This window comes from Arachis ipaensis, chromosome B7 (assembly GCF_059453495.1).
Source record: "Arachis ipaensis isolate K30076 ecotype BB chromosome B7, ASM5945349v1, whole genome shotgun sequence".
NCBI lineage: Eukaryota > Viridiplantae > Streptophyta > Magnoliopsida > Fabales > Fabaceae > Arachis > Arachis ipaensis.
In genome coordinates this window covers 1798427-1823797 of record NC_142442.1, presented here as the reverse complement: position 1 = coordinate 1823797, position 25371 = coordinate 1798427, and the positions used below count along the sequence as shown (strand labels likewise).

At 32.6% G+C, this 25371-nt stretch overlaps 4 protein-coding genes across 5 annotated transcripts; 1 reads left to right on the top strand and 3 right to left on the bottom strand.

Moving 5' to 3' along the window:
- The first annotated feature begins 1138 nt into the window (after window positions 1–1138).
- On the top strand, window positions 1139–2852 carry LOC107606453 (uncharacterized). Of its 2 annotated transcripts, none has more exons than XM_088492904.1 (5): window positions 1139–1245; window positions 1627–1757; window positions 1901–1989; window positions 2202–2351; window positions 2456–2852. In XM_088492904.1, exons 2-5 carry the CDS (start codon window positions 1646–1648, stop codon window positions 2609–2611), a joined length of 507 nt encoding a protein of 168 aa, XP_088349030.1. In that variant the 5' UTR covers window positions 1139–1245; window positions 1627–1645; the 3' UTR covers window positions 2612–2852. The 2 variants fall into 2 exon arrangements, with proteins under 2 accessions (XP_088349030.1, XP_088349029.1); XM_088492903.1 differs by lacking the exon at window positions 1139–1245 and adding an exon at window positions 1281–1377.
- Window positions 2853–3499: 647 nt separating this feature from the next.
- On the bottom strand, window positions 3500–6692 carry LOC107609497 (receptor-like protein 54). Its single transcript, XM_016311488.3, has one exon. The coding sequence runs from the start codon at window positions 6672–6674 to the stop codon at window positions 3720–3722; it is 2955 nt and encodes a 984-aa protein (XP_016166974.1). The 5' UTR covers window positions 6675–6692; the 3' UTR covers window positions 3500–3719.
- Window positions 6693–8825: 2133 nt separating this feature from the next.
- On the bottom strand, window positions 8826–14935 carry LOC110262356 (ABC transporter C family member 3). Its single transcript, XM_016310435.3, has 10 exons — window positions 12169–14935; window positions 11982–12068; window positions 11235–11885; window positions 10956–11120; window positions 10539–10833; window positions 10212–10426; window positions 9787–10092; window positions 9637–9700; window positions 9315–9554; window positions 8826–9215 (listed from the first exon to the last, which is right to left on the bottom strand). The coding sequence occupies exons 1-10, from the start codon at window positions 14500–14502 to the stop codon at window positions 9091–9093; spliced, it is 4482 nt and encodes a 1493-aa protein (XP_016165921.2). The 5' UTR covers window positions 14503–14935; the 3' UTR covers window positions 8826–9090.
- A 4308-nt stretch (window positions 14936–19243) lies between these two features.
- LOC107608724 (ABC transporter C family member 3) lies at window positions 19244–25056 on the bottom strand. The gene is made up of 10 exons (XM_016310434.3): window positions 22673–25056; window positions 22469–22555; window positions 21632–22267; window positions 21344–21508; window positions 20954–21248; window positions 20621–20835; window positions 20205–20510; window positions 19925–19988; window positions 19566–19805; window positions 19244–19474 (listed from the first exon to the last, which is right to left on the bottom strand). Exons 1-10 carry the CDS (start codon window positions 25034–25036, stop codon window positions 19350–19352), a joined length of 4497 nt encoding a protein of 1498 aa, XP_016165920.1. The 5' UTR covers window positions 25037–25056; the 3' UTR covers window positions 19244–19349.
- Window positions 25057–25371: the final 315 nt, after the last annotated feature.

Sequence of the window (25371 nt, the reverse complement as noted above, 5' to 3'; positions counted from 1 at the left end):
TGAGATGATAGGAATCAATAACATCATAATTGCATGTGTGATGTATTTAACATTGGACTTTACGTCCAATGTCCAATTTTATTAATTATAGTTATCGAGAAAGTAATAGTGATTAGTTGTACAATCTGAAATTGCATTTTTTAGATTCATGAAAATGAAAAATCTAGATGGATCAACATTAAATAAGAGTTCCAATCTATTTCTGTTTTATTTAAAAGTCAAGTACCCTCTTCTAAAACAATAAGAAGGCAGAACCTAGCTTTATTGCAAAAACTGCTTCTTACTTTGCTTTTTTCTTCAACTTCTCATCACTATAAAAACTGCTTCTTACTTTGATTTTTACAAGAAGTGGCCAACAAAAGCCACTTGATATATGCTAAGGTAATAATTCCAGTTTGAGATTTTTATTCATTGCGAGTTCACATTTAAGTATTTTCTTATTACTTGCTATTATCGGGGAATCAAGTATTAGAATATAATTAGTTCAATCATTGCCAAACTTTAAGAATTGATCCTCACACAAGTTTATTTTCGTACACTTGGTACATGCAAAAACTTTTGACTTTTTGGAATGATATTTAATTCAATTCGGAGAGTACTAGGTAAACAATGATTATCTTGAACAACCACCAATCAAATAAAAATACATTGCATCCTAATTTAATGCTACTAATTAAATTTAAAATTAATTTACTCTTTTAACCTTATTAATTCGCATTGTTCACACATTATTCAAAAATGTTATTGGTTACCTATACTTTTCCAATTCAAAACTTTCGTTGAAAATCCAAGTATGTTTTGTTTGCATTTTTATTTTTTGTTTTTATTTTTAATATTTTTTGTTTTCGCTTATTTTTTATTTTTTCACAAAATTATAATAATAAAAAAAACAAAAAACACGAAAACACAAACCAAACAAACACGCCCAAAATTTTCAATCTTCCAAATCTAGTTCCCTAAATGTTGTGTGTTCCATGCGTATAATAATTCTGTCCTTTAATTTGTTGTGTGCAGGTCGCAAGTTTGCAAGAGGAGATAGATATTATTGGGAGTCTAATGGCAAATTCTACAATTGGTGCTACCAATTGTGGCATAAATAATGTTGAAGCACCAATAACAAAAATGGAGCACTCAAACTGTGGAATACAATATCCTATGCAAGATGATGATGATGATGCTGTCACTACAACTCATCAATGTTATCAAAATGAAACAAAAAAAAAACTGATAATTAAAGTAAAAGAGGTGCAATACGATTTTTACAACAACTTAGTAAATAATTTGTTGAAAGATCTAAGAGAGTGAGATGCTGAAGGTTTGAAACTTGAAAGTGATGACAGGATATAACCGCTTAAATAACTTGACGACAAAATCAAAGTTAGATACGTGTAACACCTTGTTTTGGATGTTATCACTACTAGAACCTACAGTACAATTTGTTCTCTTACTACTTTAAAAGATTGAATTGAAATAGCATTGCTTGTCTTTACTGTTTCCTTGAATGTCAAACATACTAATAATAAAACTTTCTTTTTTTAATGAAACCTGCACACTAAGTGTTTGTTAAAATTCCTCTAAGAAATTCAGCCTTGCGTATGTATTTGTAACATAGGTTTTGATTTTCAGTGCTTAAGACTTGTACAACATGGCTCAATTGAATGTGCCAGTGCTACAGTTCAACAATTCTTCTGTCTTCAGAGTCCCTCCAACGACACTGTTTATTTGCTTTCAGACACAAAGTAGAAGTAATTCCTCATGTAAGTTCTGCTGAACCGAGTTTTTGTTTCCTTCTTAAATGTGTGTGTTGTGTCTTATCGACATGTGTTGGCAGCTGAACATTTATACTATGTTTCATGTAACTTTGGATATTAACTGATGTGAGCTTTGAGTTTTCTTTCAGGGTTAACTAAGAAGCTGTTAGTGGTTGAAGCAAGAGCAAATGCTAGAACAGAAAGTCCAAAAATTCGAAATAGAAGGATTCAGAAAAAGGTTTGACTCATATTCATGCTGAGAAAAAACAGCTTTTTTGATTGCATTATGTGTTTGTAAATCCTTGGGGATTTGGCATGATTTTGAGGTATTCTGTAAACTCATTTTATATTTTCATCTGAGTCATATGGCACTTCAATGCTAACAGCTGACTGTTATGCTTTGCTTTCTTTACCATGAATAGGATCTTATTTTTCTCTTTTTTTCTTCAGTTCAATGGAACTGCTAGAAATCCAAGGCTTTCAGTATTTTGCTCAGATAAGCAATTGTATGCAATGCTTGTAGATGACAAGAATAAGAAGTGTTTGTTCTATGCAAGCACACTGCAGAAATCGATCCCAAATCCCCCATGCAGCACTTCTGTAAGTAGTCCACCTCTTATCGACATGTGTTGGAACTCTTCCACCTTTCTAAAATAATCTTTTTGAGTTTTGGCTCCTTGTGTTATGGTGTAACATACTTATAGGAAGCTGCTAAACGTGTTGGGGAGGCACTTGTCAAAGCCTGTACAGAACTCAACATAAATGAAATATCGTCCTATGATCGCAATGGACTTTACCGTGGACAAAGGTTAGAAGCCTTTGAGATTGCCATTTCCAGTTATGGATTCTTGCCGGGATAGGTCTGCGTCTGAAAGCTTGAGCTCTTTTGTCAAATATACAATCCACTGGAGTCAATGCTTTTCTGTGTAGTCATTATAACTTTTTCATATACAATGCATATCTATCTCCTTTCTATTAAGGGCAAGCTAACTACTTTCCAAGAATCTGTTATAATTGACTAACAGATTTAATAGCCTTTTTCATTACTTGTTGCAGCACTCTTGCTATTATCTCCAATAATCTTAGGTTCCCAAGCTGATATTTTTGACCATATAATTTATTAAGTTAGACATTACAACACATTATATGCCTTAGAAAATTATTTATTTATTTATTTTCTATTTTTTAAAACAGATGTGAGTTATGACATGCTGACACAAAGTGCTTAAATAGATCAAACCTTGGATTAGTGCAAAAGAAACTGAGATGATAGGAATCAATAACATCATAATTGCATGTGTGATGTATTTAACATTGGACTTTATGTCCAATGTCCAATTTTATTAATTATAGTTATCGAGAAAGTAATAGTGATTAGTTGTACAATCTGAAATTGCATTTTTTAGATTCATGAAAATGAAAAATCTAGATGGATCAACATTAAATAAGAGTTCCAATCTATTTCTGTTTTATTTAAAAGTCAAGCACCCTCTTCTAAAACAATAAGAAGGCAGAACCTAGCTTTATTGCAAAAACTGCTTCTTACTGTGCTTTTTTCTTCTTCAACTTCTCATCACTATAATGTATCTGTTTTTGTAACAATTATCTTCTCCGTTTTGAGTTTTGATGGCCAACTTTAAATTAAAATAGAGAAATAGATTTCTTAAGATATTGACAAATGTGTGCTTGGTTAGAAGTTGGAACACTAACCAGTAGAATGAAGCAAAATCAATGAGTGTTGTTAGATATGCACGAAAAAAAGAAAAATATCATAATTTACTTGCAGCATCATATACATGTAACAATACACTTACAAATATAAATAAAAAGACGTAAACAGAAACAACCAAATTAAAGCCTCAAACGAAATATAAAAAGACACAGCAGCATAACATACAAACTTAATTATTGCACATTTATGTTACAACAAAAACCTGAAACAGATTTCTCATGCAGAAGTTGTGGCCACTAAGTTGTTCTTGCACGCCGGTTTCCACGGCTCCTCCTTTTAATTCTTTTGCCTCCAAAGATGATCACAAGCCATTGAGGTTTTCCATTTGAGAAAACACAGCATCCCAAGCCAATTCCAAATACCATTCCACATGCATATCCTATTGCCACTGGTTTCCAACCAAACCCAAACTTGTCTTCAGCCTCAGAAGATGGATATTGCTGTTGAGGGACATTGTTGTTGCATTCAATTGACAATGGAAATCCACATAGGCCCATGTTTTCCTCATAGGAATCGTTTGAAAATGTATCAAACTGTTTCCCTCGAGGTATTGATCCCTCAAGATGGTTGCTGGAAAGATTCAAGACTTCAAGAAAGATCAGATTGGTCAACTCATCAGGAATTTTCCCTGTAAGCAAATTTGAGGAGAGGTCCAATGATTCAAGGTTTGCCAAATTTCCTAGAGAGTGAGGAACAGGACCAGTGAGGCTGTTATGGGAAAGGTTAAGGCTTATAAGTGCATGAAGTTCTCCAAAATCATCTGGAATCTCTCCTTCAAATCTGTTATTTGATAAATCGATACTTACAAAGACATTTGGAATTTTCTCAAGATTGGTTCTAAGCCCTTTCATTGTTGCAGTCACAGAATCATGGTATTCTAGGTCAATGGAGCCTAGTATATAGCCATAACCACTTTGGATGTAATAGAAGCTGCTTTGCACTTCTGCTCCAACAACACTCTTCATGGCTTGGAAACCTTTTGGTAATTGGCCACTAAATTTATTGGATGAGATATCAAAAATAATTAAACTGGGAAACACATCTTTGGTTTTGAAGCTGACTATCGTCCCATAAAACTTGTTGGATCTTAAAACCAATATTTCCAAATTCAAACTTTGAAGCCAATGTGGAAATGTATCCTCTATCTGATTGTCGCCGAGATTCAAATCCATCAAATCTTTGCAGTTGGACAGAGATCTAGGCAAATGACCTTCTAATTGGTTCCCATTGAGATTCAATGTGTTGAGATTCCTGGAAAAGTTACTTGGCAAAGTGCCATGAAATTTGTTTGTCTGTAGATCCAAAACAATAAGGAAAGATAAATTGGCAACACATTGTGGAATGGTGCCTCTGAACTTATTGTGCGACAAGTTGATAATCTGGAGAGAAGTTGCATTGCAAAGGAAGGAAATATTGTCATCAGTTAGCAGGTTGAAACTAAGGTCAAGGTATACAAGTTGGTACCATGGGAATTGGCCTATTGATGACAACTGGTTATGTGAAAGTTCCAAATACCCTAATGAATGTGAATCATGTATCCATTTGGGAATTTTTCCTTCAAGTTTATTTTCTGAGAGTTCGAGAATTTGCAACTTTGGAAATTTCCATGAGATTTTGGAAAAATTAGTTAAATCGCTCTGAAGCAACTGCAATGCTACTAAGTTGGAGAACCTATTATAACTGGAATTGGTTCTAGAATCTAATAAAAATGAATTAAAACCTGAAAGAGAAAGGACTTGAAGGTTTTGAAGCTTGGAAAAAAGTGGTAAATGAAGGGAATAACTCCAATTGGCTGATGACAAACATAAGTGAGTGAGATTTACAAGGTTAAATAGTGATTTTGGAATATTGCCTTGTAATTTATTCCTGCATAAATATAGATACTGCAAGGAATGGGATGAGATTGTACTTATATTTCCTGTAAACTGATTATTTGATAGATCTAAGGATGTTAAAAATGGTAAGGAGAAACACCAAGATGGAATTGTCTCATTTAATAAGTTATCATTTAAAATCAATTCAGTCAAACTTAAAAAACCTGTTATTTTTTTAGGAAGAGATCCCTGAAACTTATTATGAGAACAATCCAATCGAGAAATTTGAGTTAAGTTAGCTAATGAAGATAGCAATAGCTTTCCTCCTAAATTGTTACCTGCAAGAATGAGTGTTTGTAATTTGGTGAATTGACCAAGTACTTTTGGAAACTGACCATTAAATCTATTGTCTGAAAGGTCCAAGTGAGTGAGATGTTGAAGATTTGAGAGCCAGGATGTGATTGAACCACTGGATTCACTTCCAGACAAGTACAAAGAAGTTAGATTTGTGAGGTTAGAAAAGGAAGAAGGGATTTGTGATCCTGAGAATTGACACCATGAAAGATCTAAAAAATTAAGAGACGTATTGCAATTCAACTTTGGAACATGGACTTGAATGTTTCTATTTCCATGTAGATTGAGCTCATAAAGATTGGGTAAACAGAGAATTTGACTTGTCAAATGTCCTCTTATCCCTGTATAACTAAGACTAAGAGTAACCAAAGAGAAAGACCAATTGGACAAATGACTTGGTGTTAAGCTAATGGAAGACATGTCTGTATCATCCAATATAATCTCACTCAAAGAAGTTGCATTTTGCAGCATTCTCTTCCAAGTGGTTTCTTTCCACTTTAAACCAGAATTCCAAGAGAGATCAAGTGACTGTAATTTGGAAAGGTGTGAGATTTGAGAAGGAATATCACCTTTAAACTGACAATAAGATAAATTCAAGTGTGTGAGACTCACAAACCCACCAAACTGAGATGACAACTGAGAATTATAGATATGATTGTGAGCAAAGTTGAGTGTTTGGAGATGAGTAAGATGGAAAAGTGTAGTGTTAGGATGGATTATACCTACAAGTGCACTGCAACTTAGATCAAGGCCAATCACGTGACCAGACAGAGAATCACACGTGACACCCATCCATGAACAACAATCTGTCCCATTGTCCCACGTACTCATCTTTGGATAAGCATTGGGGCATTCATGCTCATACCATCCATAAAAAAAAGTAGTGTTAGTAATGAGTTGGATCTTGAAGTGAAACAAGGCAGAACTCTCTTCTGGATGGCATGAATGAGAAGACAAACATGCAAAGTGAAACAGCATAAATATGTGGACACACACCACCACTCTAACAACCACCAACATCATTATTGATTATTCCTTGATAGTTTTATATGGCTCAGATCATAAATCAAGATCCATGTATTTATAGCCAACCCATCACATTCACATACATGATTTCTATATTGAAAACTACCGGTACCAAATAATATTCATACCCTCCCAATTTATCAATCTATCTATTCTTAATATATAAAAGTAGATACATAAGTTTATCTACATTACTTTTAAGCTATTTTTCTTCTTCTATTAACGTCATGTCACTTACTTGACAAAATTTTAAAATCAACCATTCAATTTTTGCCAAATCATCTATTATTTCCAAATCAATGAAAAAAATAAAATATACAAAAAATAATATAATAATTACCAATGCCAATAATTAGAAATTAATAGTGTCTAACCAAATTTGTAACTTACAAAAACATTAAATTCATATTCCTATATTTATTATATCTTACCGTTATAAACAATACAAGAAATTTATTACTCCAGTAATTAATTTATTAATTTCTATAAATAATTCATTCAATGTAATAAACATCCATATTACAAATGTCATAATAATATTATTAATCATAATAAATTTTACGTTACAAATATTCAAATTCCATACTATTTGAACTACTTATATAAGTCTCTTATCACTATTCCTTCAAATTACATCAAATTTAGCACAAAAAATTTATTTATGAACTACACAACATCTCAAACTTACTCAATGGAGATAACTAGGTTGAATGTGAAAAGTGTATGAAAAAAGCATATAAAAAAGGAGATAACTACATTTGTGGCACATATAATCAAACACCACAATATCCAACAATAAGGTAACTCTATATACTTTTTATAATCACATCTATCAAATTATTAGTTACTAACCCAATACTTATTTTAGGTTCAAAATTCAATTAAAGGTTTCAAATCAAAGTGGTACAACAACTTTTGTACTATTTGATGGCGAAGCAAAAAAATTGTTGGGTACAACTGCTTCAAATCTAATGGCACTCCAGAAAAGTAATGACATTGAAACATTACCCCAATTGAAAAATTTGTGCAACCTCACTTATATTTGAAGTCAATGTAAATGATTTTAATCTTAAAGAAAGTTCTCAACAATACACTGTTACCAAGATATTTATTCAAACCAAAAACACTAAATTTTAACACCCATTTGTTACCAAAACATTTGTTCCAACCAAAAATACTAAATTTCAACCCCATTACAACAAATAAAACAGGTAATACTAAAAAAAAAGTACTTATTTTAGTTATTTTAGATATCATTTTTATTTCTAATTTAAATTATTCATTGATTATAGGAACCAACTTCGCCAACACTAATATCATTAGACGAATATCACATACACATCAAGAGATTAAGGAAAAAGAAAACTATACAAATTCAAGATACATCTTCGGAAGAAGAACATACTTGCAAAGATGGAACAAACAATACAATAGAAAGTGCATATAACTCAATAATTCATAAAGAACATGCCTTCACAAGAACTTACAAAGAAAGAAGAAAATAACAACTCTAACAACAACCAATAAAAAAAAAAGAAGACGAGCGCCACATAAGAAGATTAAGTTCATCAACTAAAACAAATACAAAAATCAAACCACCAAATAAAAATGTTATTTTGTACATACAATTCTAATATTCAAATCTTTTATACTATAAATTATTTTAAATAAAATACCTTTTAAATTTAACTTTAATTTATACATTTAATTTAATTTTACAAAACATAATCATTTTTAATATTTATTATATACTATCATTAATTTATCGCGATGTCTCATTCTAGTTCACGTTAATAGTTATATGTTCGTTTCCTGTGTTTCTTCCGAGGACTAAGGAACAAATTATATAAGACGGGAATATCATTATTATTATAATACAAGCTGAAAGCCTGAAACCTAAGTCAATATATAATACAAAAATGTTATATGTGGAAATTAATGGGCATAGGAAATATAAAAGACGTCCAAGACAAAAGAGATACATGCATGCAATGAATGGAAACTACATATGAAAATACATAGCGTTATGGATGTGTTAGAAAATAATTTCATTTTAGTCTTTGAATGAGTCAAAGGAGAAAAAGAGTTGCAGGAGAGTATTTATTCAATGCAATTTGTTTTGAAAAAAAATAACATATGATGGATATATATGACAAAAATTAAGCTTAAGAACTTGTTTCATCAATTGTTACTAGAATTAATGAATATTAAATAAAACAAGTTCTGGCTATTTTTAACTAATTATGTTTCCTTACCAAACATTTACGGTTTACTAAATACACTTTTCTATCACAACTTCAAATGACAGAAGAATCATGAGCACTACTACTCTACTAGTTAGATTGTAATTCCCCCTGAATTTTCGTCATTGTCAAGAAACTTTTAAGTTTTGGTATTTTGCACCCTTTTTCAATCAGTGATCAGCAGATTTCTCAAAAGTGGATTTAGACCTCATTGTATACTCTGCAACAAGTTGAGCAAAAGATGATGATCTATCCTCTAGCAATTTTGAAGGTGAATCATATTCCTCAATTAATCCTGCATTAAATTAATTTACAATGAAAAAATCAGAAATGGGGAAATCAGCAAGGTACAACAGAGTTTAATTATGAATAATTGGTACTTGTTAGTTCTTACCTTGATGAAGAAGCAAGACCATATCACTGTCAAGAACAGAAGTGATTCTATGTGCAATGGTTATGACTGTTGAGTCGGCGAAATGTAGCCTAAGAGTTTGTTGTATCAAATTGTCTGTAGCAGTATCAACTGATGCAGTCGCTTCATCAAGCACCAATACCTTGCTCTTCTTAAGCAACACCCTACCTAAGCACACCAATTGCCTCTGACCCATACTCCAATTTTCGCCATTCTCGCTAACTGCAGCATCAACTTTTACATTAGCAATAAGTTCAGGATAGAGGTACTATTTCATCATGTTCATGAAAATTAGAATACTAACCTGGCGAGTCCAACTTTCCTTCTTTTTGTCTAACTTCATCACCAAGCTGACACTTGTCCAGGGCCTTTAAAAGAGAAATCAAATGTTTAATCTTGACTAGAACTCTGTTTGTGCATCTATTTAACAAATAAAAGTACAAAATTAACCCACCTCCCATATTTGTTCATCTGTGTACTCTTCTAGAGGATCAAGGTTATTTCTGACTGTCCCTTCAAACATGGTTGGGTCTTGAGGAATAATGCTTAGTCTAGACCTCAAATCATGAAGTCCTATTGAAGAGATGTTGATGCCGTCAATCATAACTTCTCCTGTGGTTGGTTCAACAATTCGGAAGAGTGTTTGTATAAGAGTTGATTTACCACTTCCTGTTCTCCCAACAATCCCAGTTTTCAGTCCTCCGCGAAATGTGCATGTGAGGCCACGCAACACAAATGGAAGGTGCGGAGCATAACGAACCTTCATCATTGACAATGAATAGTTACAACTATGGCACAAACATTTTATGAAATAATAAAACTATTGACATAATTTAGAAGCTTGCATGGAATCTTACAAAATATTATATCTTTAACTACCTGCAAGTTATGTATATCAACCTCTCCATATGATGGCCAAGAAGGAGCTGGTCGATTTTCTTCGATAACAAGGGGAGGCTCACTAGGAATGGAAGTGTACTGAAGTATTCTTTCTACTGATATAATCTTGTTCTCCAAGTTACAAAGATTCCATATCACCCAAGCTTGTATCATGTTTAAATTAAGACCATATGTAACAGCTAAACCGGCAATGCCTTCAATCACAAAATTAGATGGAAAGAAAACAATTACATTTAATCCTTCATCACCTATGCAATTTGATATTTTTTTTTTATTGATAATAAATAGAATATTTGAATCATATACCTGGATCTATGACTCCTTGAGGAATAGATATCAAGAATATCAAGGAAAAGGCAAATGTGATAGATGACAACATATCTAATCGGAAGCACAACCACTCCATAGCACCAGCAATATTAAACTTTGGCCGAGAATAGCCGTCGGTCAATTTCATATTTGTTTCCTGAAATCTAGACTGCTGATCAAAGCTTCTAATGGTTGATGTACCAGAAATTGTTTCAGCAAAGTGTTGAATGATTGGAGCTTTGCATACTCCAACCAAACGTGATAGTTCTCGAGCCGATGGTATATAGTATTGCTGCAGAATTACAGGTTAGTTAGGACCATATAAGATCACTTAATGGAGTCAAATCCTCTGCAAATTCAAATTTGATAATATACACATCTTTATTAGCAGAAGCATAATGATTCAATTAATACCTGATACCATATGCTGGCTGCTATCATAGGTATAAAGACAATGAAAACTTGCCATGCAACTTGGGACATCACTGCTATAATTCCTACAAGCTGGATCATGGAGAAGGCGAACGAACCAATTTGATAAGGAATATCAGTATCTACTGCACTTTGGTCAGTGGAAGCCTGCATAGAACAGATTGCAGAACACCATTATATCCAAACTTTAAAAGCAATTAAGATACAAAAATCATATCTATCTTAAAAACTAAAAGAATGGAGTAGCAGTGTAGCACATACTCTGTTAAGGATTCGACCACTCGGAGTGGAATCAAAGAATGACATTGGGGAACGGAAGATGCAGAAATGCATTTTATTGAAAAGTATAGTAGCTGTCTTATAACCAGCCGTGGCAAGAAACATGGCTCTAGAAAGGATGCAAAATGCACTTCCAATGGCCAAAGCAACATAGACAGCCAAAAGAGTTGTTCCTTCAACAGGTGGCTCCACATCTTGTGAGACTGGAGTTGCCCAAGCCATCCAATAGTTGCTTCCAATTTGGAGAACTTGGAAGAGAATCTGAGACAACAATATGAAAGGAACGAGAGCTCCTCCATACGCTGTCGTGATGTATCTCCAATAGATTGAAAATCCAACTCTACCTTTCTCCCTTTCTTCTTCCTGAACAAGCTGGCCTTTTGGCTCATCTTTCTCATCTGTTTTACCATTTTGCTCATATCCGTTTGCCTCTTTTTCTTTAATACTTCCATTAGCACTAGAAACACTTCCATCTTCCATGGTTCTTATTTCATCTGATGTTGTTCCTCCATCCAAAGACTCGAGTGTAGACAACGCTTTCTTGTGTGCACCAACAAGTTCCATGAAATCAGTCCCACTATTAAGCAAGTCATTATACTTTCCACATTGAGTAATCTTCCCATCTTTCATGACCTACCAACAAGGCATTATTATAACATTAGTCAGGGAATTAAAAAAAAACAACACTTTTCAGAGTTTAAGAAAACAAAATTCTTAAGAAATACACACCAAGATGAGATCAGCAGCTGGCAAGAACTCTACTTGATGAGTAACATATACTACTGTCTTTGAACTTAGTTGGCCAAGCAAGCATTCCTGCCATATACAAACAAAAAAGAAAAACTCAGTTATTAAAATAGTGATGGATGATGTGCAATCATGTTGGAAGAACTAAATTATAGAAGAGTTGAGTTACCTTAAAGAGGTGAGATCCTGTATGAGCATCCACAGCACTAAAAGGATCATCAAACAAATATATATCAGCATCTTGGTAAAGGGCACGAGCAATTTGTATTCTTTGTTTCTGTCCTCCACTCAAATTGATACCGCGTTCTCCTATAACTGTCTGATCACCAAAGGACAAAACTTCTAGATCCTTCTTCAAGGAACAAGATTCAAGTACCTTCTCATACCTTTCCCTATCCATCTCCTGTCCAAACAATATATTATCCTCTATCTTTCCGCTTTGTATCCATGGCGATTGAGCAACATAGGCCTTTGTTCCACACACCTTCAAGATACCTGATTTCTTTGGCACTTCTCCTAATATACAGGAAAGTAATGTAGACTTGCCTGATCCTACAGTACCACAAACAGCAACCCTCATGCCATGTAGAACTGTGAGATTTATGTTCTTCAATGTTGCATTTGGTGAAGATAAATCCCAAGAGAAATTTCCATCTACCACTTCAATTGCTTTATCAGAAGAACCGCGAGGAAGCCTCTCTACAACATCGGACTGCAAGTCGTCAAGACGAAGGAATGATGAGATCCTATCAACAGAAACCTTAGTTTGTGCTATCATTGAAATTGTATCTGGAAGATTATATATAGGCTCTTGAAGAATCCGGAATGTAGCAAGTGCAGACAAGATCTTCCCTGATTCAAGTGGAATCCCCATAAGCATACAAGTTCCAAAAGTAGCCACAGATACAAATGTTGGAGCACCCCAAAACACAAATGTGGTCATGGCTGATGTATAAACAAATTTCTTTAACCAGCCCTGCTCGGTTTTCCTGAGTTCAGTTATCTTAGCCAGAAACTTCATTTCCCACCCTTGAAGTTTGAGAATCCTCATGTTCCTGAGAATCTCTGATGTTGCCTTCATTCTTATATCTTTTGAATCCATCAACTTATCCTGATATTTTTCTTGCAATGATCCCAAGGGGACATTTGCCAACATTACAACAATGGTTGCAACAAATGCAGCAATTGAAGCAAGGCCAAGGCTTTTATACAAAATCAACAAGGCTAAAGAAATTTGCAGAGCTACCATCCACAAATCATGAATGTACCAACTGAAGACACCAATCCTATCAGCATCAACTGACATGAAGTTGATTACTTCCCCGGAAGTATGGCCTTGCTTTGATTGACATGAAAGTGTCAATGATTTATTATAGATCATGGTCACAAGTAGTGCTCGCATTCGAAGTCCAATTTGCTGCAACCTAAAGAACCAATGCCTCTGAGTCAAACACTCAACAAGCTTCGCCAAGAAAAATGTAGAAACCAAAACATAGCCCTGATTCTCATATAGCCTTTGTCCATCAAGGTATTGAACAAAAGCATCAATGAGATAAGGACCAACATAAGAAGCCAAAGTGTTCAGCAATGCAAGAACTGCTGTGAAGAGAATCTCCTTCCACTCCGAGATTATCAACAACTTCACCAACTTAATTGTGGTCAAATTGTTAACTGCACCACAATCTGCCTCCACCTTTTCTCTGAATTTCGGAAAGGCTCGAACCACACTATCGCTGCTATCTAGTTGTGGCACATCCTCAAGGTCCAAGGTCTTCTTATTGCCAACAGCAATAAGAGGACCAACCCAAGAGAATGTAAGAATGCTGAAAATTCCAGCATTTGAATAAGGGGTAACAGTTTCAGCCCCTTTCTTATTATCACTAACATGGGCATCACCATTCAATAGAGTCTCCTCAAGAGTGCTAAATTCACACTCACTCCTCACAAAACACACAAAGTAACAGAAGAATAAACCCACACAAGCTGAAACTACATCAGAAACCAAGTACTGAGCAGGTAAAGCCTCATGCTTTTCATACACAAGAACAATGTCTACTACAAAACAATAACAAAAAACAAGCAGGTAGAAGACACACCAAGTTCTAAAGAGTAATGGAAACCTACTATCACCGGAACTGAAGAAGAAGAAGAAACCTTTTTGTAAGCAAACACCAACAACACCCCAAGCAAGAGCTTTGAGTGCCAAATCCAAAAGAGTCACGAGCTCTTCTTCTGACCAACCACTTCTATACCAATAGAAGTAATTAAAGAGACATAGGATAAGGTTAAATGCTGAAGCAAAAACAGAACAAAACAGAGCCTTTTTATTATAATTAGTCTTATTAGACTCATATCCAGTAGCAGAAGCTCCCACTCTGACTTTCTTCCAAATCCACAACACCAAAATCACCACCACCAATAAGAGGTGGAGGAAGCTCGAGAAAGCATGAAGAAAGAGTGGTTGGAGGAGAAAAGAAACGGTGGCAGAGTTCACAGAAAACATAGTGTAGTTACTTATTACGTGTACGAAAAAAAGAATAGAATTAAAACAAGAAAAAAGAAAGCTGCTTCTTTGATTGAAGTTCTGTGAAGCTCTGCCAAAAGGGTGTCAGAAAGTAGCAAAATTTTTGGAGTTTTTGAGAAAATAAGATTTTGTTTGAGGCTATAAATAAAGCAGCTATCATATAGTGTGAAGTCAAAGAATGAAGAGAGAGAGAGTCAAAGGAGTGAAAAAAAGGGTTCCTTGGAAAAAGGGAAAACGTGGTGGCCAAGGAAGAACGAAGGAATCAAGGAAGGAGGTTCGAACTGAGTCAGAAAAGGAAAAACAGTGGTGGCTAATTTTCCCAGGAAAAAAACAGAGAGAAAAAAAAAACACAGTTTCAGAAAGTGACAGAAAAGGGATGCAAACAGAGAGATTGTGTTTTGGTGGCGCCGATGGAAACATATAAAACTAATGAATGCTGCATTAATTAGATTATGAGAATTAAGAAGAAGTGAAGAAATCAAATTCTCAGAATCCCACCATTAAAATATTATTAAATGATGTTGAAATCTGAATCTAAAAAATTGGCCATATTAGCCCTATTTAATTAAGAATTTATCTATCTTATGCGGTAAAGACAAATGTTAATAATTTAATATTATATTATAAACTAAACAATTGTTGAAAATATAAAAATTTAAAAGTATGTGTTTATTTTATATTTAATAAAGAAATTAAATTTTTTATTAATAATAATCTTATAGTGTATTTTAAAGATCGAAAATATTTGGTAACAAAAAAAAATCAGTCAAAAATAGTCATAACTTGCCTTATTTAATATTTATTAATTATTGTAATAATTAATTAATGCTAAATAAGGTAAGTTCTGCCTTTTTTTTGTCTATCTAGCATTACCCTTTAAAGATATATATGTTAGCTAAACTTTTTAATTAATTAAAATAAGACCCTCAATAAATTATTACGAAAATGTTTGGTAATTAAAGAAAATCAGCAAAAAACAATCATAACTTACCTGCATTCATTACAATTAATTAATGCTAAATAAGGTAAATTCTGACGGTTTTTTTTGTCTACCTAGCATTACCCAAATTATTACTATTAAAAAGGTAAAGTAGATAAACTTGCTTTAATAAAGCTGAATTAGATTTTTTCATGCATGTGTTATTATTATTATTATATGAGTGTCATTATTTTTAAGTAGTAATAATTCTCTCTTTAAGAAATAATGTATCAATGTTTGATTGAGTGTTATATACAGGTTTTAACTTATATTTAAATCAAAACCAAATATTGTATATAATATATATTATATATAGATGGTTGATTTTTTTTATACTTAATATCAATGTTTAACCTGTACGACAAATCTATATATCGGCCAGAATATGATTTTTATAATAAATCTTTTAAAATTTAACTAATTATATGAATTTGAATTTTAAATGATACTTTTGTATAGCAATTTATTTTCTAATAATCCAATCTGTTTTAGGCTTTTAGCTGATAATGTTTTTCTTCTGGATCTGATCATAACACTTTTACATATCCAAACTCGGTTAAACATTCTGATAAGAAAAAGCTATTTTCTAATTCACATTTACGAGTGATATATTATTTCCAGAAAAATAAATAAATAAAATAAAATAACACCTACATTAGCCAGAAGCTCAATAATGCATGCATGCATGATGCATGGTTGGCGATGATGATTCATGCATGAGTGATCTTATTTCTTTTTTGCTGCATGTGACATGCGTGCCACGCATGTATGCTTATGATACAATACAATATCATATGATATTAATTTCCATAATAATATATATTGAAGCATCAAATCTTTCAGAATAAATCATATAAATATATTATATGTATGTAGTTTATATATAGTTTATTCATTTAATTTGATGCTGCTGTTGATTGTTGAATCCTTCATGAAGGAATAACTATGGATTTATTTTGGATTATCTAACGGGGTATATATTAATAATTTAATATTAAGTTATTGACACTGTCTGCATGACTGCATGCGTGGAGAATTGTCTCACGAAATGAAAATGATTATTAAATATTAATGACTTTGATTATATATATAAAAAAAGATTATTGTTAATGACTTTAAGGTTTTAAAACTAAAGGGAGTCTTAGCTTCGTCAATTTCGATTTATTTTATTATGAGAGAAAGAAGCCGGAATTTGTTGGGAATTTACTATACCGAAAGTGAGGTAGTTGTATTGAAGATGTATATACTCAACAAAAATAATTATTATTTGAATCTATGAATTCATCAAAATTGTTAGATATCAATAATTTTTTTTTAGAAGGTAAAATACCGATATTATAAAGGAGCCACTCAGATAAAGACGTTGAAAACGTCTTTTTATAAAAATATTTTTTAATAATTAAAATTTAAAACATTTAATTGATTAAATCGTGTTAGTTTTGTCAAAATTAGACTAAATAAATTGATTTGACCGAAAAATGGTGATTCAAATCTTGAACTGGTCTAAATTAATATTATTTTTTATAAAAAATGACTACAATACCCTATTATAGAAAATGACTAAAATACTTCTATTATATATATTAATTTTGAGAATCCTAAATTTTAGTCATTTATTTTTCTATCCTATGGTAAAATTTAGAATTTTTAAAATTAATATATATATATATATATAAAATAAGAGTATTTTAATTATTTTTTATAATAAATGTATTATAGTCATTTTTTATTAAAAAAATATTAATTTAGACAAATTTAATATTTACTTCACCATTTTTTTACTTAAATTAATTTGTCTAGCCTAATTTTGACAAAAATAACATGATTTAATCGATTATATATGTTATCGATTATATATGTTAAATTTTAATTACTGAAAAACATCTTTAAAAAAAAGACGTTTTAAGCGGCGTCTGAGTGGCTCCCTATTATAAATATCACAAACAATAAAAGTAACTTATTTTTTTTGTTGCCCACGGTATCTCCTAACCCGACAGGCTAATGACTAATTCGTCGCGAATCTGAGCTCTATTTAAGGGTTGTCGTTGGTCAATAAACTACTACATGCACAATAAAAGTAACTAAGATGTTAATATTTATATTTTGAATTCAAGCTTAATAATTATATGTTATTAAGGTAATAAACAAATAATCAATGCAAGCTTAATAATTATGTTATTATACGAATAATTAGTAACTAATTTTTAATATATAAATAATATGATTATTATTTAAAAAATATTAAAAAATTATCAAAATTTATTATTTTTAATTATCAGTTAATTATTAATATCTAAAAATATGTAATAAAATATATTATTATATTATTAGACTAAAAAATTAGATTAAAAAAATTAAATTAATAATTAAATAATGACTAAAAATAATAAAAATTTTTCATACATTTCTCTTATTATTAATTTATGAATTTATCATCGTAAAGTGAGTGGACTATATCACTATATGATTCAGTTTTCGTTGTCATGGTCCCCTCAAATACACCCAAAAGTAGCAGTGTAGTTTGGACTTCAAAACAAATATATTTTGAGCATGATGTTGATATCTTGTATATATATACGTAATTATTCAAAAATCATAGAAACCACAATTAATGCAATGTCACGGCGTCACCTTTTTCTAGCAATCCTAGTCTGAGAGATGATTTAATATTCACAATTTTGGTTGCTAACAACCATACCCCACAACCAAAAACAGTGGTCTAAGGGCCAAAAATTCCAAATTCCTTGATCATCACGTCTAGCAAATTCGTCATTTAAAAAATAAAATGAATTAAATGATGTTGTGCTCAAATTCAATCTAATCCGGCCAATGTTTATTACATGTTGGATAATAATAATAATAATAATTCGTATATACTATCACGAAATCTTCAATCTTTTGTTACTATTGACGATTTTGTTCATAGTTGGAAATTTTATATGCAATATGACTCTTTTGAAATTAACTTTTCCCATGCCAAAAATTCAAACTTAAAAGCATTTACTAACAACTAACTTGGGTTGATCGAGTGCTAAGCTCATTCGTCACTTAAGCAAGTGTCAAGGGTTCGAATTATGTCTTGTGCATACATCAATTCATTGGCCAGCGGTAGACCCTTAAATGGAGTTCAGATCCGCGACAAATTAGTCCTTGACCTGTCGAGTTGGGGAATACCGTGAACAACCAAAAAATAAAGCATTTACTAAGAACAATCATATTATTTGTAAATAAAAAATTTGTTATTGGTATAAAATATATATTAAAATAAAAAATACAAATAAAAATATATTAAATTACATAGATAAATATATACAAATACATAATGATTAATTTAATAACTAATTTTTTAAATATACATATAATATTTTCGTATGAAGAAAAATTAAAAAGTTAAAGAATGCATATAAGACTTCAACTCCAACTAAATTTCTTATTTAATTTTATAAATAATGGCATATATTATGATTATCTTTAATAGAAGTTTTTAATTTCTTAGTTAATAAATATATAAAAAATACATTGTAAACTTAAACTTTGTATATCTTTTATAAAAAAAAAAAAAATTGATAACTTTAAATGTGTACTTAGGACAAAACCCTTTAAAAAACACCAAATATCTCTCTCTCTAAATTTTAATTTCAAATTAAACTTTTTAGAGTTGCACTTTTAAGATATTTCATATTTGCATTTATATGTGTTGGGTAGATTAGATATGGGCCCAGAAAGAGGCAGCCCAATATATGACCCATTATAGGCCCATCAGAGCTTCATTACATCTAACATGAACTGAATTCAAGTTATGAAACAAATTACATTAACTGATTTAACAGATTTCTCAAAAGAATCTTCATTGAACAACAGATTTATCAAAAGTTGACTTGGACCTAGTGGAATATTCAGCCACAAGTTGGGAAAAAGAAGAACACCTATCCTCTAGCAATTTTGAAGGTGACTCATACTCTTCAATAACTCCTGCATTATATAAATGGACAATGAAAAATCAGAAAATGGCAGATAAAAAAAACAGTTTAATTAGGAATAATAGGCACTTTATAGTTCTTGCCTTGATGAAGAAGCAAGACCATATTGCTGTCAAGAACAGAAGTGATTCTATGTGCAATGGTTATGATTGTAGAGTCAGCAAAATGCAGCTTAAGAGTTTGTTGAATCAAATTGTCTGTAGCAGTATCAACTGATGCAGTTGCTTCATCAAGAACCAATATCTTGCTCTTCTTTAGCAGCACCCTACCTAGGCACACCAATTGCCTCTGTCCCATGCTCCAATTTTCGCCATTTTCGCTAACTGCACATTAACAATAAAGGGTTGATGTACTATATAGATGTAATCAAGCTCAAGATCACCTAAGCTATAAAAGTTAGGTAAATTTAAATCACCATGTTCAAGAGAACTTAAACACAAACCTGGAGAGTCCAACTTTCCATCTTTCTTTCTAACTTCATCTCCAAGTTGGCACTTATCTAAGGCCTATACATTAAAGAATGTGAATGTGTGAATGCAATGACTCTATTCTTTGTATCTGTCACTTTGGTTGGATGTACAATTATTAAGAAACTTGTAGTAAAACTAATTTATCTTTAATGAAAAGAGAAGACAACAGAATAATTTTTAACACTTTTATAGATTAAGAGGATAATTAATAATTTAATAACAAACTTTAAGTGTTTAACAAACTAAACCAACCTCCCAAATTTGTTCATCAGTGTACTCTTCAAGAGGGTCCAAATTGTTTCTAACTGTCCCTTCAAACATGGTTGGATCTTGAGGAATAATGCCAAGTCTAGACCTCAAATCATGAAGTCCTACTGAAGATATGTTGATGCCATCAATCATAACTCTCCCAGCAGCTGGTTCAACGATTCGGAATAGAGTTTGTATGAGAGTTGATTTACCACTTCCTGTTCTTCCAACAATGCCAGTTTTCAATCCTCCATAAAATGTGCATGAGATTCCGCGCAACACAAGTGGAAGGTGTGAAGCATAACGAACCTTCATGAATCATTTCAAATATGGCACAATTTATAATGTTTTAGAAGCTAATTTCTAAGATAAATAACCATAACTTGTATTGCAAGAAACAAAACAATTTCGTAAAATACCTGCAAGTTTTGTATGTCAACTTCACCATATAATGGCCAAGAAGGATCTGGTCTATTTTCTTCTACAACAAGGGGAGGCTCACTAGGAACACAAGTATACTGCATAATCCTTTCGACCGATATGATCTTGTTCTCTAAGCGGCAAAGATTCCATACAACCCAAGCTTGCACCATGTTTAAATTTAGTCCATAGGTAACAGCTAAACCAGCAATGCCTTCAATCACAAAATTAGATACAAGTGAAAAAGAATATATAGAAGTTAAAGTTCTTCATTAATATGCAGAGTAACCTTTGAATTGTTTGCAAAATATCATAGTCATGTTGTTACATACTTGGATTTATGACTCCTTTTGGAATAGATACCAAGAATATCAAGGAAACTGCAAATGTGACTGAAGACAACATATCTAAGCGAAAGCACAACCATTCCATAGCACCAGTAACATTGAATTTCGGCCGAGAATATTCGTCCGAAAGTTTCATATTTGTTTCCTGAAATCTAGACTGCTGATCAAAGCTTCTAATGGTTGATGCACCAGAGATTGTTTCAGCAAAGTGTTGAATCACTGGCGCTTTGCATACTCCAACTAAGCGCGATAGTTCTCGCGCTGCTGGTAAGTAATATTGCTGCAGAAAATTTAAGTTCAGCACTACATATGTTAGTTCAAGATCATCCATAATATCACATTGTAAAATCAAGTTTTTCTGAAAAATAATGTTACCTGGTACCATATGCTGGCTGCAATGACAGGTATGAATACAAAGAAAACTTGCCATGCAACTTGAGACATCACTGCTATGATTCCAAGAAGCTGTATGAGAGTGAAGGCAACTGAACTAATTTGATTTGGAATGTCAGTATCAACAGCACTTTGGTCAGTAGAAGCCTGCATTAATAAATGTTGTATGAAATGTTATAATGAGATATAAGTACACAAATTATACCTCAAAAATTAACCATGGAAGGAAGAAAAAAAGATAAAGGGTCAAAAGAATGGAACATCACATACTCTATTGAGAATTCTACCACTTGGAGTAGAATCAAAGAATGACATTGGTGCGCGGAAAATGCAGAAGTGCATCTTATTGAATAACAGTGTAGCAGTTTTGTAACCGGCAGTAACAAGAAGCATAGCTCTAGCAAGAATGCAGAAAGAACTTCCAATAGCCAAAGCAACATAAACAAGTATAAGAGTTGATCCTTCAACAGGTGATGGATCCACATCTTGTGAGATTGGTGTAGCCCAAGTCATCCAATAGTTGCTTCCAATTTGGAGAGTTTGGAACAGAATCTGAGCCAACAATATGAATGGAACAAGAATCCCTCTATATGCTGTGGTGATGTATTTCCAATATATCAAAAACCCAACTTTACCTTTCTCTCTTTCTTCTTCTTGAACTAGCTGGCCTTTTAGCTCACTATGATCATTGATGTCTATTTTATTACCAATTTGATCATCTTTTCTTGCCTCTTTTTGTTCCACAACATGAGCATTAGAGACACTAATATCTTGTTCAAAGGTACTTGTTGAATCAAGTGTGGACAAAGCCTTTTTATGTGCACCAACAAGTTCCATAAAATCAGCTCCATTGTTAAGCAATTCAATATACTTTCCACATTGAGTAATTTTTCCATTTTTCATGACCTAACAACAAGGCATAACAACATCAAGGGTAGTAACTAATAAAAACCACTTTTTGAATAAATAGCAATAGAATTCCAGAATCAATTTCCAACCATGCTTTTTCACTTTCCTACTATTCAATTAACTAGCAGCATAAAAATTGTCATACAATATTAAGCTCCTAGAAATTAATCTCATAAGATTATAAGAACATATACTCACCAATATAAGATCAGCAGCAGGTAAGAACTCTACTTGATGAGTAACATAAACTACTGTCTTTGAACTCAAATGGCCTAACAAACATTCCTGTCAATCCACAAATAAATTAGAAAAAGATTAGTTAAAAAAAGTTATTCATATTTTTATATTATGCATAAGAGGCCAGATCATAGTGCACACGGTAAATAACAGAAAAAGAGTTACCTTAAAGAGATGAGAACCTGTATGAGCATCAACAGCACTAAAAGGATCATCAAATAGATATATATCAGAATCTTGATATAAAGCACGTGCTATTTGAATCCTTTGTTTTTGTCCACCACTCAAATTTATCCCACGTTCACCTATAATTGTTTGGTCCCCAAATGACAAAGTCTCAAGATCCTTCTTCAAGGAACAAGCTTCAAGAACCTTCTCATACTTTTCCCTATCCATCTTCTTACCAAACAATATATTATCTTCAATTTTCCCACTTTGTATCCATGGTGATTGAGCAACATATGCTTTCTTACCACACACTTTTAGAGTTCCTGAAACCTTTGGTACTTCTCCTAATATACAAGAGAGTAATGTAGATTTTCCTGATCCAACAGTGCCACAAACAGCAACTTTCATGCCATGAAAAACACTTAGATTTATGTTCTTCAATGTTGTAATTGAAGAAGATAAATCCCAAGAGAAGTTTCCATTAGTTACTTCAATAGCTTTATCAGAAGTACCTAATGGAAGCTTCTCTACAACATCGAATTGCAAGTCTTCGAGGCGAAGGAACGACGAAATCCTATCAAGAGAAACCTTAGTTTGTGCAATCATTGAAATTGTTTCTGGAAGATTGTATATAGGCTCTTGAAGAATTCTGAATGTAGCAAGTGCTGATAAGATTTTCCCTGATTCAAGTGGAATCCCTACAAGCATGCAGGTGCCAAAAGTAACAACAGAAACAAATGTTGGAGCACCCCAAAACACAAATGTGGTCATGGCTGAAGTGTAAACAAATTTTTTTAGCCACATTTGTTCAGTTTTTCTGAGTTGAATTATCTTAGATAGAAACTTCATTTCCCATCCTTGTAATTTGAGGATCCTCATGTTCCTAAGAACCTCTGATGTTGCCTTCATTCTTGCATCTTTTGATTCCATCAACTTTGTTTGGAACTTCTCTTGCAATGATCCTAAAGGAACATTTGCCAACATTACAAAAACTGTTGCAAAAAATGCAGCAATTGAAGCAATGCCAAGATTCTTATACAAAATCAACAATGCTAATGAAACTTGCAATACTACTAGCCATAAATCATGCATGTACCAACTGAAAACACCGATTCTTTCGGCATCAACCGTCATCAAGTTGATTGTCTCCCCTGAAGTATGTCCCTTTTTTGATTGACAAGAAAGGGTCAATGATTTGTTATAGATCATTGTCACAAGCAGTGCTCTGATTCGGATTCCGATTTGCTGCAACTTAAAGAACCAATGCCTTTGTGAAAGACATTCAACAATCTTTGCTACAAAAAATGCAGAAACCAAAACATAGCCCTGATTTTCATAGAGTTGTTTTCCATCAAGAAACTGAACAAAAGCATCAATAAGATAAGGACCAACATAAGAAGCCAAAGTGTTCAACAATGCAAGAAATGCAGTGAACAGAATCTCTTTCCATGCTGAAACTACTAACAATTTCACAAGCTTAAGAGTGGTTATGTGGTTTGTTCCACCACAATCTGCTTCAACCTTTTCCTTGAAAGCTGGAAAAGCTTCAACAACACTGTCTCCGGAATCTAGTTGTGGAACATCCTCAAGGTCTAAGATTTTCTTATTACCAAGAGCTATAAGAGAACCAATCCAAGAGAATGTTAGAATGCTGAAAATTCCAGCATTCAAATAAGGCGTAACGGTTTCTCCCCCTCTATTAGTCTCTTTTTTCTCCATGGAAGAAGCATGATCATCACCATTCAATAGAGGTTCCTCAATGGTGCTGATATCTTCACACTCATCATTCTTCACATAACACATAACATAACAGAAAAACAAGCCAACAAGAGTAGCTACCACATCAGAAACTATGCACTGAGGTGGTAAAGGAACATGTTTTTTGTATAGAATAAGAACAATGATGTCCACTATAAAGGAAGAACAAGAAACAAACAGGTAGAAGGCACACCAAATTCTGAATAGTAGTAAGGGAAATCTTATATGATCATTATGCATGGAAATAGCAAGAACACCCCAAGAAACGGTTTTGAGAGCCAAATCCAAAAGGGTAAAAAGCTTTTCTTGTGACAAACTAGTTCTATACCAAATGAAGTAGTCGATGAGAGAGAGGAAAAGGTTGAAAGCTGAAAAACCAACAGAACAAAACAGAGTCTTTTGAAACAAAGCTTTATTATTATTATTAGTTTTCTTATCTTTGGATTCTACTGTGATGATTCTCTTACAAAGCAATGTCACCAAAACCATTGCCAACAATAGAAGATGGAAAAAGGAAGACAAGGCATGAAGGAAAATGGGTTTGAGTAGAAAACAAGTGGGAAAGTGCATGAGAGAAGAAAATAAAGATGAAACAAACCACATTGCTTAGTTGTATGAAGCAATCAAACACAAACAAGGAATGAGGCTTATTATGAGGAAAAATGAGAAACTCTATAGAGGTATATAAAGGAGTTCTAACAGCTAAGAAATGTGAAACTCGTGTGAAATGAAAAGGTGAATTATAGAAGGGAAAAAGAAAGCAAAGAGAGTTAAAGGGTTAAAGGGGAAAAGCATGCATGGATAAAGCTATGTATACGTCAAAGTTTCACATTGATTATAAGAACATATTAAATAAACATTTGTATAATAATTATAGGAGGTTCTTATAGTTTTTGGTTAAATATACTTTGTATATTATATAGTAGTAGTAATAATAA